This window comes from Amblyomma mixtum, chromosome 6 (assembly GCF_055824585.1).
Source record: "Amblyomma mixtum isolate Tamu chromosome 6, ASM5582458v1, whole genome shotgun sequence".
Lineage (NCBI taxonomy): Eukaryota > Metazoa > Arthropoda > Arachnida > Ixodida > Ixodidae > Amblyomma > Amblyomma mixtum.
This window is the reverse complement of record NC_143017.1, coordinates 115,313,441-115,330,797: the sequence shown is the minus strand read 5'-3', so window position 1 is coordinate 115,330,797 and position 17,357 is coordinate 115,313,441. Positions and strand designations below refer to the sequence as shown.

Genomic DNA, 17,357 nt, shown 5'->3' with positions numbered 1-17,357 from the left:
ATCATGCGGCAACGAGAAAACATTCTTCCATCACGAGACCGTGGTTAGCTATAGGAGTTGCAGCCAAGTCAGGTGACGCTAGACTCGGGAAAATTTACGATCGAGAGTAAGAATAAGAGGCGGAATCGCATTAAAATTTCAGGGATAGAGAGACAGGAGCACGAAGGGGCAAAAAAAAAAAGATAGTCCAGCTCAGATCGACAAGAGCGCGAAATCATTCGCTTTATAACTCTCCGAGCACGTCTTTATCAAGCTTGCCCATACACGCACCGGCGCGATCGCTCGCGAGAAAAACGCGCGCGCCCTCCGACGGGCAGAGTGAGAGAAGGAAGGAAGGAAGGAGAGGAGGAGCGGGCAGGGATTGCCCAAACTCCGAGCGACCACCGCGCACCGACTTGCACTTCCTCAACTCAAAACAGATTGCGCAACCTTCGCGCGCACGGGTTCAAACATGGCTTTTGGCTGTGACGACGCCGCGATTGCACCGATACAATCTTGCGAACGGAGGCAGTGACACCAGGAAGCGTTAACGAACACACGGCGCCGTAGGAGCGCGCGCCTTGCCTAGTAATGCGCGGCGCACCCCGCAATGCGTCGAAAAGAACGCGGACGCGCGGAGAAGCGGCGAGCAGCCGCCGCGGCTCAGTAGCTGCGGTGTTCGGCAGCTGGGCTCATGGTCGCTGGATCGAATCCCTGCTCCAGAGGCCACATTTCGACGAAGGCGGAATGCAAACGACGGACAAGTAACGTGCAATGTCAGTGAACGTTAAATGAGTATGGATAACTAACTCTGGTCGCATGTTTTTTTTTCTTCTCTACAATGATGCGGAAGACACTGCTATGCATGAACCACCACGTGGTACTCGCCTACAACCGCTAAATAATTTAAAATCGAATTTTTCTGTCGTTCGGTTTCAGTTTCAACAGCTGAACGATGATTCACGCCAAAGTGTGCTTACAGGTCACGTGAAGCATGAAAAAACTGCAATATAATCGCTGCTTCTACATTCGTTGTCGTTCCGGCTCTTCAGGCAGGCTGGCGTTGTAGCGAATTAAAACGACGAGCAGCGATTATATCGCACTTTTTCCCGTCTCGCGTGCCTATAAGCCCACTTTTAACTTCAGAGTCATCGTTCCGCTGTTGAAACCGAAGCAGCACGAGAAATTCGAATATGAAATATCTAGCGGTCGTAGGTGAGTATACCAAGTGGTAATCCATGTATAGATAATGTCTTAGGCACCATTACAAAGGAAAAAAGACACGCACCCAAAAGTTTGGCGTCTATATTCGTCTAAAGAAAACTACGGACTGTCGATATTAATTAGCAGCGCTCCATTACAGGGCGCCTCTTTACCTCCGCCTCCTTCAGCCCTTCCTTCACGGCGAGGTTCGGGTGTTCACAGAGTGCGGCAGCTTTTACGCCGTTCTTTTTCTTCGAGAAACATTAGCATTTGACACTTGTTCTAACCCGGCTCTGGCAGCGTTTGATAGCCTAACAGAAAAGAACGTCTTAATCAGCTAAAAATAGCCATCATGCGAATAGAGGCGGGTGTCGACGCACGTATTTCGGAAAGCGAGCTTCGCCGCAGAGCCCGAAACGGAGGCGTTGAGATGTTACGCGGAAAAGCATAGTTGCGGGGCCGAGTTAAATTTTCATGTTTTATCTAAAGCAATTGCTACCGTCTCGTAGCAGCATTCAGAGCACGCACAGGCGTTAACAAGAGCGGAGAGGTCACGGGAACGGTGGCATAACTACTAGTTAGCGTTATCTGACTACGCGCGTCTGTTGTCGAGATATGAGCAAAGAACACTCCTTAGTATGCTGGCCTCTTGGCACACGCATTTCCGTCGGCCACGGCTTTTTCGAGAAAAAAGCCGCAAGGGACTGATCTTCACTTGCGTGGTAACAGGCAGGCAATTTAGTCAGTCTCTATACCAAGTCTCTATTGCAGTACCACTTTGCGCGCAGGCTCTGAATATCGTTTGCGGCTTCCGCTCGACAGTGGCTACCTCAGGAGACCACGCTCTACAGTGCAAGCTATATTAGCTAGTTCCTCGTGCCGAGCTGTCTCCTGAGAAAGTGTTGCCGGTTGCGCCAGGCAACGAAATATGACCATCAAGTTCTAAGATGCTACACAGCGAGAATTTGTTGCCACACTGGCCGTTGAGAAAATGTGGTGCGTCGTATTATTCGTGCAAAAACCTCACGCAGAACATAAGCGCGAAGTTGCGCAGTGACAAAGCAGCTATAGCGCGCGCGCTAACTCGCTCGCAGAGATAGCCTGCCACCGCGGAAGCGAACAGACGTCTCTTGCTTTGTCTTTTTTTTTTTGCGGAAAAGCCCGTGTTTGACGGAAATGTGTGGGCGAACAGGCCAGCATAATAAAGAGGGTGTACTTAGCGCCATCTGACGGCACGTGTCTGTTGTTGAGATATGCTGACCACCAGTTCTGCCACTGTTCATGCGGTCTGTACACTTCTGCTCACGCCTGTACAGTCAGTTACCTGCCATCACCGTTTTAAGAAGTACGCTACTGCCCACTTAACTGCGGCTCCATGACACACATGTGCGGCGACACCTCTGGCATCACCTTCGCTAGAGGCATCCAAAGATTTAGTTAAACACTTTTAGTCCGTTGAACAAGTTGGGGTTTTCTGCTCGATAACCTCCCAGGATGGCCTTTACAAAAAAAAAAAAAAAAGACGCGCTTATCTTCCCAGAACGAGATCCATTAAGAGCGTTTCCCTATAGACCGGCAAGCGGAGTTTTAGAGGCGTTGTCGGGCGAACGGCCTCGCTGGCGCATACGGCATGTCGGCACACGAACCAACGGCAAGTGCGTCAAGTTCGAAGAAAACGACGCTGGTGGTGCTCCATTTCGGCACCCACTTTTCATCCTGTAAACTATATGCAGTGCTCCTGAGATCCACTGCGCTGCCGAATGAGTCAGGCACAAACGACGCTGCGCTCTGCCAATAGATTGCATATGCAAGTGATGTGGCGATAAGCGGATTATAGAAACGCAAAGGCTCTAAAGACCTTTACATTAAGTGCTCTCTGGGCGCCGTCATACTGTTCGCTGGGCTGTTGCAGAGCGCACCTGACGCTAGCACAGTGGAAGCGGCAGCAGAACCGGTTTTTCAACAGCCCAGAGAGGAGGTAACTCCCTCGCCCGATAGCTGCTGGTTCGCGAACATGGCCGCTGCAGAGATGTCGGTGCAAGCCATCTACTGGAACTGTGCCCACGTCTCATCAGCAAGTGCTGCGAAACATTCCGAAGCCCGTCACAGCGCATAGATTAGCCCGTCACAGAGTGTATATATAATAGACGATATGCGAAATTGCTTGGCGGTCTGGCAACACCGCGCCCACAACTTCCGGTTTCCATCTTGGCGCGGTCGAGCACGTCGAGCTGGTGCATCGTTTGCTATGCGTACTTTCTTCATGGGAGTGGAATTTCAACAGGCAAGCTTCAGCTGCTGTTTTTTTCACAGCTGATCTTTGACCAAATGTAGGTGCTTTCAATAGGCGCCAGCTTACTCCTACCGCGTCCTCACCTTCGCTTGAAGTCTGGCGCTGATGATCGCAATAATCGGCACTCGAAAGTGGGTTGGAAAGTCGAACCGTGACCGTGTGCTGTTGTCGTTTTAATGCTCGCATTAAAGCGCCAGTTCAAGCATAACGCATTATCATGGCTATTTTATTCCCAGGTGGACGCGAATTCATCTGGTAGAGTAGCGAGCGGTTATTTTGCGCTGAGTGCGCACGTGTGTTGACAAACTTCTGTGACAGTGCGAACTTTCGTTCGCGCCGACGCCAGGAGCTTCGTGTATTGCAGTATAATCACACAAGACCCTCGACCAGCTGCGTAATTCGATTCCTCTACTGTAATGTGCAATGCGCATCCGCGGTTTTCAACGTCACCGTTTCAGAGCCCGGCGTCGGTTGATTTTCGCCACAATTCGTTGAAACCGCGTCCTGCTTAAGACGCAGTCAGTCAGTCGACATTAACAAGAGGAAAGTAGGCATGCACATAATAATTCAAAATATTGTTAGCAAAGACGCAGCTTTTTTTTTTCAGATAAGCACTGAACCACCGCGGCGGCTTGATTAGAGAAAGATGCATATGCACGGACTCGATACGCTAGTCAAGCTGTGTGTGCAGGGGCGAAATTAGCATGTTCGGTTGCTTCCGAAACTTAATTAGCTTACTCCCAAACTTGGACAAATGGCTTTGTTGCGAAGCAAGCTGTTGGAGCTTGCCACAACGATAATAAAATCTGATGACCTGAAGCGTTTTCAGAACATTGTTGCACGTACTTTCTAGCTTCGAAATGCGTCCCTCCTTCATAATAAAGTAGCTATATTATTCGCTTCTTTCTTTTTTAAGATTTTCGTCGCCGCAGATATCGAAGGCATAGGAATCCTCAAGAAATAAAGCATTCGCACCTCAGTTTTTATACGTAGGGTGTATTGCTTCACAAAGACTCCTTAACGCGTATAACATATGCGTATGGTCCAGAGAGTTTGCTCGCCCTTCTAAAACTAATTGAACACGGGAAAAACTTAACTGAACACGTAGCAAACTAAGCAGTAATCGGCATATGGTTCTTCGAGTGAACTTAATTCGCCACGGCGCGAGCGATTGGCCCGCTCAAAAAAATTACCTTCTGTATTGCGTTGTTCAAGTATGCGTCTATATTCACGCCCGACCGGAGAGTTGATAAATGCACGAAATCGGCTTCTAATTTTGATCAGAGACAACAAAGGCTGAGGTCCCTATCTTAATTTAAACGCAAATCACTTCGAAAGCTTTGTCAAAAATCAGCGCAGAAAGCGAAAGCTGCGCACTGATCCGCGTGCTGACACATGATACCTCGCATGGCGTTTTGTGTTACTAAAACGTTGGGACGGAGTAAAAAAAATAGAAAAGCGAAAAGCTTGAACGCACCTAGTTCTGGCACGCATCGTAGTGTCTTTTCACAGTGGAGAGGGTAGCGCAACACTGCATCGGCATTTTACTTTTCAAACGAAGCGCAGCCGTTTTAACCCAACGCTGGGCAGCAGTTTCGTTTTCTATACCGAGCCAACATTGAGGACTTAGTTCTCGGAGCGCCGAGAGATGGCGCAGCGCATTTCGCATATCGTCTATTCCATACTTGATGGGACGGCGTGCGCGATTGTGTCTGTCCGCTGCGCTCATTAACAGCACACACATGCACGAGGGCGCTAGCAAGCAAGAAGCACTGCGAATTCAGTGTCGTCGGCATAAAGGCGCAGGTACGCAGCCCTCCTGGGAACAACTGGTTTCTTACGTATGTTGTGCGTCCGAAGCTGGATTACATCCTTTCAGAGCAAGCTTCTTCTTCTTCTTCACCTCTTTATAATGGCACATACCCACGTGGGGGGATTGGCCAAACATAGTAGGCCACACTCTTCTTCTTCTTCTACGCCACAAAAAAATGGCACATACCCACGCGGGGGGATTGGCCAAGGTACGGTGGTGAACGCCAAGGAGGCATATGCCCATAGATTCCGCAGTGCAGGCCATACCCTGCTTTCAGCGCTTCCTTTTCTTTTAATTCCATCGTAGATACAGCTAGAATTGCGAACCAATCTGACGCAACGATAAGTGCGCACAGCTAGCTAAATTTCGGCTCAGGGTTTCCAAATAATTCAGGTTCGATGACATTTTCTCCCCATTTCGGCCATAAAAATACAGCCAATTCACCGTGGCCTCCTCCTTTTAAAGTATCTAACAAAAAAAAATGCATTAATCCCGAAAATCAGATGACCCCATATAGCTGTCCAGAGCCCACGCAACACCGCGGAAGAATGAAAGCCGGACCCGACACACTAACGGAGTTATCCAGCGCCGCGCACGAGGTCGTTGGCTGGATCCCCAGCCGTGGAGTCGCACTTCGCGAGGACGCCCATCACACACAACCAGATTTCGATACAAACAACACTATACAAGGCCACAGTACAAAGCCGCCCCCACCCACCCCCCTGCCCTTTTCATGACATACTCCGGTGGCACTTAAAAATTCCTAAAATTGGAAGGCACGTTGGGACGGTTCATCCCATCAATGGGTATGAAGAGTGGGCGCGTTCTGCAGGTGCAAACTGCGCCATGACACACGGCGTGAACATGTCTGCGACGCGTCCTCACAAGAGGACTGGCAGAGGAGGCACCTTCGAATCCCACGCGTCTAATTTAACGCCCGACCCAAAATGCCTCCTCCGCCCCAAGCGGGCCGGGGCTATCGCTCGTCGCATCAACCGTGCTCGTCTCCCCCGCTCTCGGGGTCCGTGCCGCACTGCACCCAACCACTGGCAGTGTGTGAGTCTGCCTCGGAGGCGCAGTGGGCACGGGGCCAACTGGCACGGTTCGCTCGACCACAGTGACTGTGCGCTAACGCAAGGTCGGGGCAATCCTTGCCCCCGACACTGTAGTAAGCGCGGCTGGATGAGGGGGTGGTACCAACAGGGACAGAACGACGGAACAGGGAGGCTCGCAACCAATATGTCGGTCGCTTTCATTCCGACCTAAGAAGCCCCATAAACTTTTCGTGCCGCGATGGCCACTTAACGCTCCAGGGGAAAAAAAAAAACTAAAAAAAAAGAAAGCGACGACACAGAATAGAAGAACCAAGCGGCTAACTAAGCTCGTGGATTTCGGCCAACCTTGTTCAAAAATGAACCAAGTTCGAGCAGAATAATCCGAGTCTGAACTGACAGCACCCATAATGTGCCAGACTGCCTGAAAGAAAATAGAAGGCGTCGATTTACAATTTCAACACGTTGGTCAGAAACGCGCGAGGGCACGTTTCTACGAGAAATTCGGAAACGATAGTAGCGTAGTAAATTTGCGGGTCTCGATGGTACATATAGTGGCATCGCTCTCATCACCCAAGCCTGACTGAGGCAGAACTGGTTGATTAGGGAGTAATTACTCATTAACATCCACCCGAGAGCAGCAACGTGACTTTAAACGAAAGCTGTAGATATTTTCATAATCTTCGCAGATGAAAAAAAAGGAAAGAAGAAATAGAAGCCTACGCCACCTTGGAGGATTACCCTAAATACAGGCGCTTCAGGAGGGAGCAAGGAATAGTCGTCGTATATGAACAGCCCGGAATGACTCCGACCCGGATTGACTTCTTTAATGGGCAGCGACACCGCACAGCACACGGGCATTTTCGGGTTTCTCCTCCATCGGAATGCGGCCGCCGCGGCTGGGATTCGATCCCGAGACCTTGGATACGCGGCGACGAAAAGCCATTAGCGCAACCTTTGGAGCGGAGATGACTAATCCAACATACCGCGCAAAAGAACAATGGACGATGTAGGCCAACAGAAACGAGACCAGAATGACAAGATGGAGGAGCGGGCGCGCACACACACATGCGCAAAACCAGAGGCACGTGCTGCTTCCTCGACCTCGCTGCAAGTCACGAGGCGGGACAGAGGCTCGGGGCAGCCGCATGATGTACCGGGGCAACGCATGCCGGGCACGCGCACGGGTCTCCGAAGGAGACGCGATGTCGCGTGCGATATCGGCGACGACGATGCCGCTTCAGGGTCAAGGCGTGCCCACGGCCTGCCCCAGGAAGCGTAGGCTCCCTAACCTGCCCCCGGGGCACGGCGTCGCCTCATGCGCGGACCGCCGCCACGTCACCGGTCAGCCACGCGGGAGGCCGCCATAAATCGAGAAAGCGAGCGCGTCGGAGGTGCGGACGTCTCAACAGCTGAACAGCGCTTAGCGTACCACTATGCGAGGACCATCGAGCCGCTCGACGATGCCGCAACATGCATGGCATGCATCAGCTGTCTTTCAGAGGTCCGCATTACTCTTCTGGTTTCGTTTGGTTTGGTTTATGGGGTTTACCGACTCATAGCGACTCAGGCTATGAGAGACGCCGCAGTAACGGGCTCCGGAAATTTCGACCACCTGGGGTTCCTTGACGTGCACTGACATCGCACAGTACATGAACCTCTAGAATTTTGCTTCAATCGATATTCGACCGCCGCGGCTGGCATCGAACCCGCTTCTTTTAGGTCAGCAGCTGAGCACCATAACCACCGAACCACCGCGGCATTATTGTTCTGTACGCTGTACACGAGCTTGGGCAGAATAACCATGCACCCGGCATTACCGACACAAAGGAAGTACAAGCGGAGAGATGAACTTGAGGAAATCCTTAGAGCAGAAAAAAAAAAACGCAGGGAAGATACATATTCTCCAAATATTTGCTAAGAGATATACGAAAGAGGAGCGGGAGGGGGAGAGGCATGCGGCTACCCTCAGCACAAACTGTATACCCCTGACAGTACATCCCGTGGCGAGCCACCGATATCTAAGATCTGACAACCCACACGAAGAATCGACGGTATACTTAGCCATTATACGACACCAACGAGGACCGCGCATTCCTGCGCTGCTGGTTGCCCTTTCTGCCACACTCGCGTGTGTGCCTTGCATCGTGGACGCGCGCCGACGTTTCCAAACAAATGGTTTCACAATGCCGGCCTTGGTGAAAGCTCGCGCCACCTGCGGCCATTAGCGACTTCAATGTCAAGTGTCACGGGATGAAATCTGAATGCCATTTGAAAATGTGCCAACTGAGAGATAAACAAACCGAAATGACGACACAGGGAAGAACCTCGACTGACGTCATCAATCCACTAATTCGGTGCTCAAGGGCAGGTGTTCCGAAGTTAAGCTTTAAGAAGATGTAGATTATCTCGGACAATCGAACACTAAGAAAGAGTGATTAAAATCATTATGCACCTCAAGCCACACATTTGTCAACACCACTGCAGACTGCGGTCAAGTTTACTCGTCTATTCCGTGTCCGATGTCTTTTTGCGCTTCATTCACATCAGGTAACAGCTAGCCCATTCTAGCTGTGGTCAGCAGCTGTAGCACAGCGCTGCTGAGCAAGAGGTCATAGATTCGATACCTGGCGTCGGCGGCCGCATACCTAGCAGGTATAGATTGCGAAAGAGACTTCGCATCGAGACTTCGGCGCACTCCTCCAGAACACCCCCAGATGGTCAACGTTGACTGATAGCCGCCCACTGCAGGCGCCCCTCACAGCGACGTTAAATATAATCGCAATGAAGTTTTCACACAGGGTGTTTCAAGCACCTTACTCCATGAACTGGTTTTCAGTGGCACACCAGCTAAAAATACGCTGTGCCACTGAAAGCAAGCAGCCTTCGCCGCTCAACACTGCTGCCAAGGGGTTAAGCACGCTTCCAAGGGGCCACGACAGCTGACGCGCATTGCACTCTGCGTTCATTTAGCACAGCGAAGCTATCAAAAAGAAAAAGTATTCTCACGAGGTGCTCACCCTACTACAAGTGAATTACGTTCAACAACAAACTCTACCTAACGCTTATAATTCCAAGCGCTGCCAGACCAGCGGACAGTGCCTCAGTGTGACAAGGTATCGCCCTTTCCTAGAGAGCCCGATCCACCATAGTTCGTGCTAGGTTCTCAGCTGCGTCCCGCGTCGCACCTCCAACGCCCAAAACACACTAAAGGTGAGGTGAATTTTCCTGCCCAGGAATGTGGATAACATGCACGCTTTCCGTAGAAAGGTGCAGTTTTACAATGCAGCCGAGTGGCATGTCACTGAAACGGCCGTAAGAAAAGGCAACACCTCGAACGCATTAACATCGAAAGTCGCTGAGCCTGAAATGAAATATGTTCACGCTCTTGCACTACCGGGTCGAACAGAGCAAGCTGCGGAAGCTGTGCTACCAAACCGGCACTAAGCCCTGTTGCCCCTGCGGTGTAAAGGTCCGCAATACCATGCGACCGAAGGAGATAATGACAACGACAGCATCACAACTGTCCTCAAAAAGCAGCTCCTGGTGCAAGTTTGCACGAAAGCAAACGCAGTACAGCATTCGCAACGAAGCTACTACCGCCCGAATCCGGAACTCACCGCAACGACGCGTCTCTGCGCATTCAACGGCCGCCGAAAGTGCGGTCCACTGTTCTCCCGAACTGCACGGCGCCTCGTTACAAGCGAAGCCAGATGCACGACTGTGCACGTTCCTTGGAATGCTAAATGAAACACAATACGACAAATAGAGCGCGGCGAATCATGCAATGAACAAACAAAGCGAAATCGCTAACTCGTATGCGCAAAACACAATGATATAAGTTCGTACAGCACGGTTCAATGTAGAACCCTGTATCGGGCTTCCATCAAAGATGACAAGACAACGTTCAAAGCTATGGACAGACAGCGGTCACGTACATACCAAGCGCGCATCGTGTGCACGCACACAGCCGCACGCGAATCGTGATCGCACGCGCAGCATAGTTTTGCGCAGCATTCTAATGTGCGCGCTTCTACTAAATATTAGCATATGCTTCAGTGCATTGCAGGCGGCAGCGATGTCGCAAGTTCGACGTCAAAAAGATTCGTCTGCGGTCAGGCGCAGCGAACACGCAAAGGACCGAAGACTGATATGACGAAGGCACGGCAGAAGTTACTAAATCTTGCAAGTGGCAAGGAATTCCCTCAGAAGAGCACGCATTTGGCACTTCGCAACAAAACTTCACTAGAACAGCCGCAAAATAACCGATACTACATCATGCACAATCCGACTTAATACTTCTGAGATTATATGGCTAGGTTCGCTCGAACATCTTGCATTCCTCTGATTGTTTTGTCCATGTTTCAGAAAGACACTCACTTGCCGCGCGGCTGCCAGTTATCAGCCGGATTGCGAAATATAGCATGCATCTCATCGGCGAAGACAGCTAGTGCTCTGGAATGAAACAACCGAGCACGAAGCATAGGAGTGATGAGAAATTAAGCCTGTGGCTTAAAGGCTGTAGCGCCTTAACCCCCCCCCCCCCCCCCGCTCCTCTTCCCCTTTCCGTTCTTTAAATCCCACCCTGGTCGTCTTGGATCGAGTTTCCAGAGCAACGCTGCGGGCTTTGATGCATGCTGCAGTGAAGAGCTGATAGAATTCGACCACCATGAGGCTCAGTGCAATCCCGATGCACTGGCGTTAAAGCATTTCACCTCCAATGCAATGCAGCCGCCGCTGTGGACGGAATCGAACGCGAGACTTTGGCCGGTAGTGTCCGTCTTATAAAGGTTCAATATAGCGCACATACCGATATCAAGCAGCCTGTATTGCCGACTTGCTGTCAGTCACGTATCAGCTACCTTCCAATCACCTCTGTCCGTGTGCTATCAAAGAGTACAGAATAGTGCTCCTGCATTCACGGCGGCGTCAAACTATGTAGCGATTGCGCAGGAATTTCAAAAGTAGAATGGGAATTACATCGCCCGTATCACGCGCGATGTCATCGTGTCACGCGCAGACACGAACCCCTTTCTAAAGACGTGAATGGCGCAGTTGTGCCCAACCCGCTGCGAAAGCATGTGTTCATTCTTCGCCTCTTCTTTCTGGCATCTGCATGCAACCGCGTTTCTTGCTCTTCATCATCGCACCCTATCTACACTCCGCGGCAGCTGGCGCGACGCCCTCCTCCCATTGGCTGCAGCCTGACTATATGGCACCACGCTCTTTAATCCAGCCAGGGAACAAGGAAATTTTCGGTTTCAACATGCTGCGCTGGTGCCGTACACGAAGTCAAACGGTTCTCAACAAAAGACACAGCAAATTCCGCGTGCGTCGCTACGCCACACCAAAGTATGCGTACGTTCTATAAGCGTCGGAACACCTCACCAATTACAACTGGCCATTGCCTTCCTGCTGGTGAAACGGCAACACGAGCGCACATCAACGGCCATCTGTTCTAGTCCCTGGTGACGCGGGGAAACATGCCGCCACATTGCACTCCTCTGTGTCGTCCAACCATAGGAACCTATATTTCCAATGGCGCACACAGTCCCTATCCCGCTCGTCGAAAGGTTGGCTTCGCGAGAACGTCGCCGGGAGGATGTATGCGGCCGCTTTGCTAAGTGTTCATTCCAATTACGAAACTTCGGACGAAAATTGGTGCGCTAACCGCGGCCAGTTCTTGGAAAACAAAGCAGAAGGATGCGCCGCCTATCGACCGCGCCGTCAACTAAAGTCACGGACACAGCAAGAGTGTCACATTCTCGTACATGCGGCTCCCGCGGAAACTTACGCAAACAGCGGCCAGATCACAGCACTGAAGGTACCAACCGTCCAAACAGCAGCTGCCTATATCGATTCCGGGGCCACGCAGGCAGAACGAATGACAAGCGGCGTCACATATCACGCTCTGCGATGGAACAAACGCGCGCGCGAGCAGCGCGACAGGCTGCGAAGCAAGTGCGGCGGCGGCCTTTCAAAGCGCCCACGTCACAAACGTTTGAATATAGTGCACAGGGGGCGCGGAGACCTTCCCGGCGCCGGAAGACGCGGCGAGAGGAGAGGCCGCGATGACCAGCGGGCAAGCCGACCACAGCGCAAACAAGCTGACGGAAACCGGAGCGGACGGTTTCGAAAAATGAAATAAAAGCTAAATGGCACGGCATACGGCGGCGGCGCGGCGCAGCCGGCGGATGATCACCCGCTGCCGTAGTACAGTCGGCGAGCGCGTGCGAAACAAGTGTCGCGTTCGACGCGGCGGCGGAGTGGCAGCCCGCAAGAATCCGCAACAAGAGCGAAAATGATAGCCTGCCGCCGGCTGTAGCCATAGGTGCATCCCGGCAGCACTGTCGACATCGCGAACCGCGCGACGACACGCAACGCCGACAGGGAGGAGAAAGAGGGGGAGCCTGCGATGCGGGCGCGCGCTAAAGTTCTCCCACACTGACACGCGTCCGAGCGAGAGCGCGCGCGCGCGCCAATAGACAGCTGTAGAACACGAGCCGGCCAGCATAGCTGACCGATCGAGCGGCGGGCGCCGTTGCGAAGAGCGATATCCCCTTGTGTCGAGACAGCACTTATTCGTACGTGCATCCGCTTCGATCGCAAGGTGTGGCCGCCACCCAGCACTGCCGGCGGATCGTACAACAGAGCACACAGCCCGTGAGAGTTCCGTCCCCCAGCGCCGGATGCACTGCAACCAGCACGGCGGGGAGCAGCGGCGGCTCGACGATGAGAGCGCGCTGATGGAGATGCGAGAGAGCACGGCGAGCCCCAGCGACCGCCTTGCGGGAGGACACTACGTCACCTTCAGGGTGAGTCCCATGCAGAGACGTGCGCCGCCTGTACTTACGCATGTATTACGCGCAACGCAACACCGCGCAGCGTCGCTTCGATTGTCGCGCATGCTGAGCGCGCAGCCGGCGGCAACGTGAACTGAAGCGCTGTACATGTTTGACGCCGAGGCTCGTGCCTATCTGTATCGGCGACTTGGGCAAGTGCCTCTCATTCAGCGCCCTCGCCGCTTCCGACAAGAGAAAGGAGAGGGAGGAGGTAGTGAACGAAGGCAAAGGGCGGTTGCGCTGCCATATGCGAAGACGTATACGAGGGCAGAGCGAGCGCTGGGAAAGGGTGCGAGCAAGCATCCAATAGCGGACGGGAAGGGCTCGCTGTCCGATGTAACCCCACGAAAAGGACGCTGCACTCTACAACTGACAAAAAAAGGAAACTCCAAGTTAGTCCACATTCGCGAACAAGTCGGCGGCATGGCGGGGCTAACGGATAGTTCGCTCGCTATGGAACTTTATTCAGAGGGTAGAGATCTCCTTCCGGCGAAGACCGCCTGGTATGCATCTGCCGGAACACCTAAACTTAACGCGACACGTTACTTTTACACTACGAGGCGATAGGCTGAAGCAGGGCTGCAAGCGGGGCTTGTTGTATTCTCCCGGTGTATTGTCTCAGACAAGGAAGCGATATGCGCAGTAAGTATCCCTTCAGGGACAAACCTACGCGCAGAGCCGACTGGTTTTTGACATAAAAGCGCCCGACGAGACGAGGCGGAACAAACGAAGCACTTTGGTTATTCTCACATGACAAGCAGGCAGGGCCACAGGGTCAATGGCTCCAGGGTGTAATGGCCGAACACGTAATCGGAAAGGCCATACGCTGCAAATAGGGTCCACTGCTGCTCCGCTCCGAGCAGACTCTTCGAAGCACAAGCAGCCGCAGCCCAAGGGTGGCTCTCACGTGGTGCCATCATTTACCCGCACCAAACAGAGAAGACTCCGCTTCTGCCAGCTGTAGACAGTGGAAACGCAACGCTGATTTACGTTCCACTGTGCTAGCGTAGCAACAGGTTAGCTCCTCACAGACAGACTTGGGAGAGTAGACGCGTCTATCTCCCGAGCCAAAATCGCATTCACATTCGTGCGTATCTCCAGCGCCTGACAAGTAGTCAAGGATGGCGCGCATGTTACCTAAGAAGTCTCCCACGGAATAAGGGACTTTGACTAATGAAATAGTTAACAGAGTGAATAACAAATAATTAATGGAGATAACAAATAGTGAATAAAGAGAGAAAAAACAGCGTGACGCAGCAACGTTTGCACAGAGACGAATCATTTGCACGTAAGAAACAGAATGAATTGCGGCGTCAGGCGATAACGGCCCAAAATTAGGCCATCTTTAAGAGGCTTTCTGCAACGGCACTGGTTACTTGAACATCGCTTGCGCTTGCACGGCAAATGCATCCCTTGATGTGCTTCTTTGCTTCAGGCTGCTTTTCGAGCGTTAAAAAAAAAATGCTAGAGAAGTAATTCCGGCCGGCAAAGCGTGGTGGCGTGTGCGCTTAAATTGACGGCCCCTCAGAAAGGCAATAGCAGCCTTCAACTGCCAGTTTGCAAACGGTTGCATGTTAAAGGGTCACCGAGGATAAGTTTAAGTTGGCCGGTATTAACAAATTACCGCTCTAATGACAAATGTGACTTTCACTGAAAACAGAGCCATTACGAGGTGAAGACGCGGGAAAGAGGGGGGGGGGGGGCACAGGTCACCATCGGCTGCTTTTATAAGCGAACTGTAATGGCACGACGTCAAGTCCCTTTTCTAAGCGGATCTTTGAGGCTAAGCAACACTGCTACTCACTTTCAAAAGGCGATCACAGAGTCCTTTTCGGTCTTGACCGTTGAATCCAGTGGCGGAAAAAAAAAAGTTATTGAAATGAAACTTTCTCAGTAATAAATGACAAACATTAACGTAGCCTACAAAGACCGAAATAATAGATTTTACCGCGAAGAAAAACTGCATGGCGTTCTCAGTGCCCCCTGTAGACGGGAGAATAACAACCAACACAGGTACACCAGGCCACGAGCGTCAGAGGGCAACGGATGCATTCCGCCCACGTGGAATGAAAACAGCGTTCACCCGGAGTGATAAAGAGTTTCAACGTCAGCTGTTAGTATATTGTACATGGTAATGCTGTATACGACAATGCATGCGACCCCGCTGAAGCCCGTATAATACTGAGCGAACGTAGCTGAAAGTTCTTTTTTGTTTTTGTTTGTTTTTTGCATTGAACATAAACACGGGAACGTCACTATAAATGTTTTACGCTCACAAAGCACAGCATGCGCGGAGGATTTTCCGCTGTCAAACGCGACCGCAATTGGCGTGCCTGACGAGTTCACGCGGACGGACCTCCTAGCGCGCATCGTTTACACTGGAGAAACGCGCAGGCAGCACAACTTTCTGATAAAATGGAAAGTCATGTTAGCTTCACAAACTAGTTGCACGGCTGAAAAAGTGTTTGCCCTAAGCCGAAGTTGCTTACCTCTATTCCCAAAAAGGCCATGCTACTGCACGACGTCAGAGCATTTTCTTTTATTTGAGATAATGGGGGGGGGGGAGGTCGTGATCCGCCTGGCGCCGCGGCCTTTCTAACACCAGAGGGCGATAAAAGAAAAAAGCATGCTGAATTCAAGGTGACGTTTTTTTTTTACCTATGCATATAACATCCGCCTACCCACACACCCACAGAGAACAGTGTGTGAACCTTTCTAATCGCAATATGTACTTCCTTACGCGGCCGTATATTCTACGCCACATGAGCGCAGCACACTATGCACACACAAAGCCCCCCCCCCCCCCCCCCTCCCACACACACACACACACAGACAAAACGAGACCACAAAAAAAAAGAGCAGACGCAGCTGCCGAACACACACGTCATGACGGGAGTTAATGACCGCATAACCGACCGGGCCGACCAGGCGGCTGCGTGAAAAGCTGCGCCGGGAGCGTTCTCCAGGTTCTCGCTTTTGTGGCTGCGTCGTTGTCCCCGTCTGTGCTCAACAAACATTTCATATCAGCACTGGCACTTATCAGCGCCGTCACCGCACCATTAACAACCGCGCGCAACGCGTGGGCGAAATTTATGACGAAACACGCTGAACAGGAACAAAGAAAACGAATAAAGAAAAAAAGGAGACCATTAATAAACAAGACAACCTCGAACGCGTTCCGACACAGACCAGGCTTGCGCAAAACAGAGCCCTTTGGTGAAAACGCAATAACGCACATTTACAACATTTAGGCCAAACTACTAATTGGGCCAAGAAAACTAATTACAATCAAACTGCGCACGCACACGCACACACACACAACACACACACACGACTCGACATGGCTTCGAATGTAAGATAGCGCAAGATCACCGACTTGCTATAGCTGCTGGAAGCCAACTGAGTGACCTTTGTATACGACGCGATTCACGGTATCCACCAATACGTGCATATCGATAAAAGACTGGCGATGCTGCCAATAAACAATTCGCATACATAGCTTCGAGGAGAAGCAACTAATGCTTCTCCCAATAAACAATAGCTAGAAAACAACCTCCTGTTGCGCAGAACCCGAATGCACTCGCGGGGTACAGCCACGTGTCTTATCCTCAGAGTCGTTAAGTTAAAAAAAAAAGCAAACAAAAAATCACGCTGTTTGAGCAGACAATATCGGCTGAAAAGGTCAGGGAGCTTCACACCGCCTGTCCCACTTAGCACACGCTGAATCAGCATACGCCCAATCGGCGGCTGCAGCTGCGGCTTCGGATGCGAGCCTGATGCGCTTCACAACGCAAGGTGGTCTTCGTTAATACTCAACAAAGGAACACAAACGCACTATTACCGCCAGAAGTCACTGTGAGAGCACGTCGGAGCTTCTGGCTAGTCTGGCTAGTCTTTCTACAAATATAGTTTTTGTGGTAAAGAGAAGCATTCTTCGGCACAGTAATACCAGTGTTGGCGGACGTCAGAAAACAGGCGAATCATGTTAACTACTGAAGTGATTAACTAAATGCTAATAGTTAACTTTTCAACACTCACGTTTGCAATTACAGACTTGTAGTCGGCCGTTGGTAATAGGAATATAGTTTTTTTTTTAATTTCCAAACCGCAGTTACCCTCGCTGCTGTGGCTCAACGAATATCGGCCATTTCTCGCGCCATTCTAAAAACCGCGCA

The 17,357-nt window shown here is 51.4% G+C and overlaps 2 protein-coding genes across 3 annotated transcripts in view; one reads left to right on the top strand and one right to left on the bottom strand.

The window, feature by feature from the left end:
• Positions 1-17,357, bottom strand: part of LOC149340133 (zinc transporter foi-like) — an 86,050-nt gene that overhangs the window by 38,746 nt on the left and 29,947 nt on the right. The window lies entirely within an intron of this gene.
• Positions 12,572-17,357, top strand: part of LOC149340132 (proton-coupled zinc antiporter SLC30A2-like) — a 59,575-nt gene continuing 54,789 nt past the window's right edge. The window contains exon 1 of the mRNA XM_089548888.1: positions 12,572-13,155. Coding sequence (XP_089405014.1) covers positions 13,030-13,155 — 126 coding nt within the window. The 5' untranslated portion in view covers positions 12,572-13,029. The remainder of the gene's footprint in view (positions 13,156-17,357) is intronic.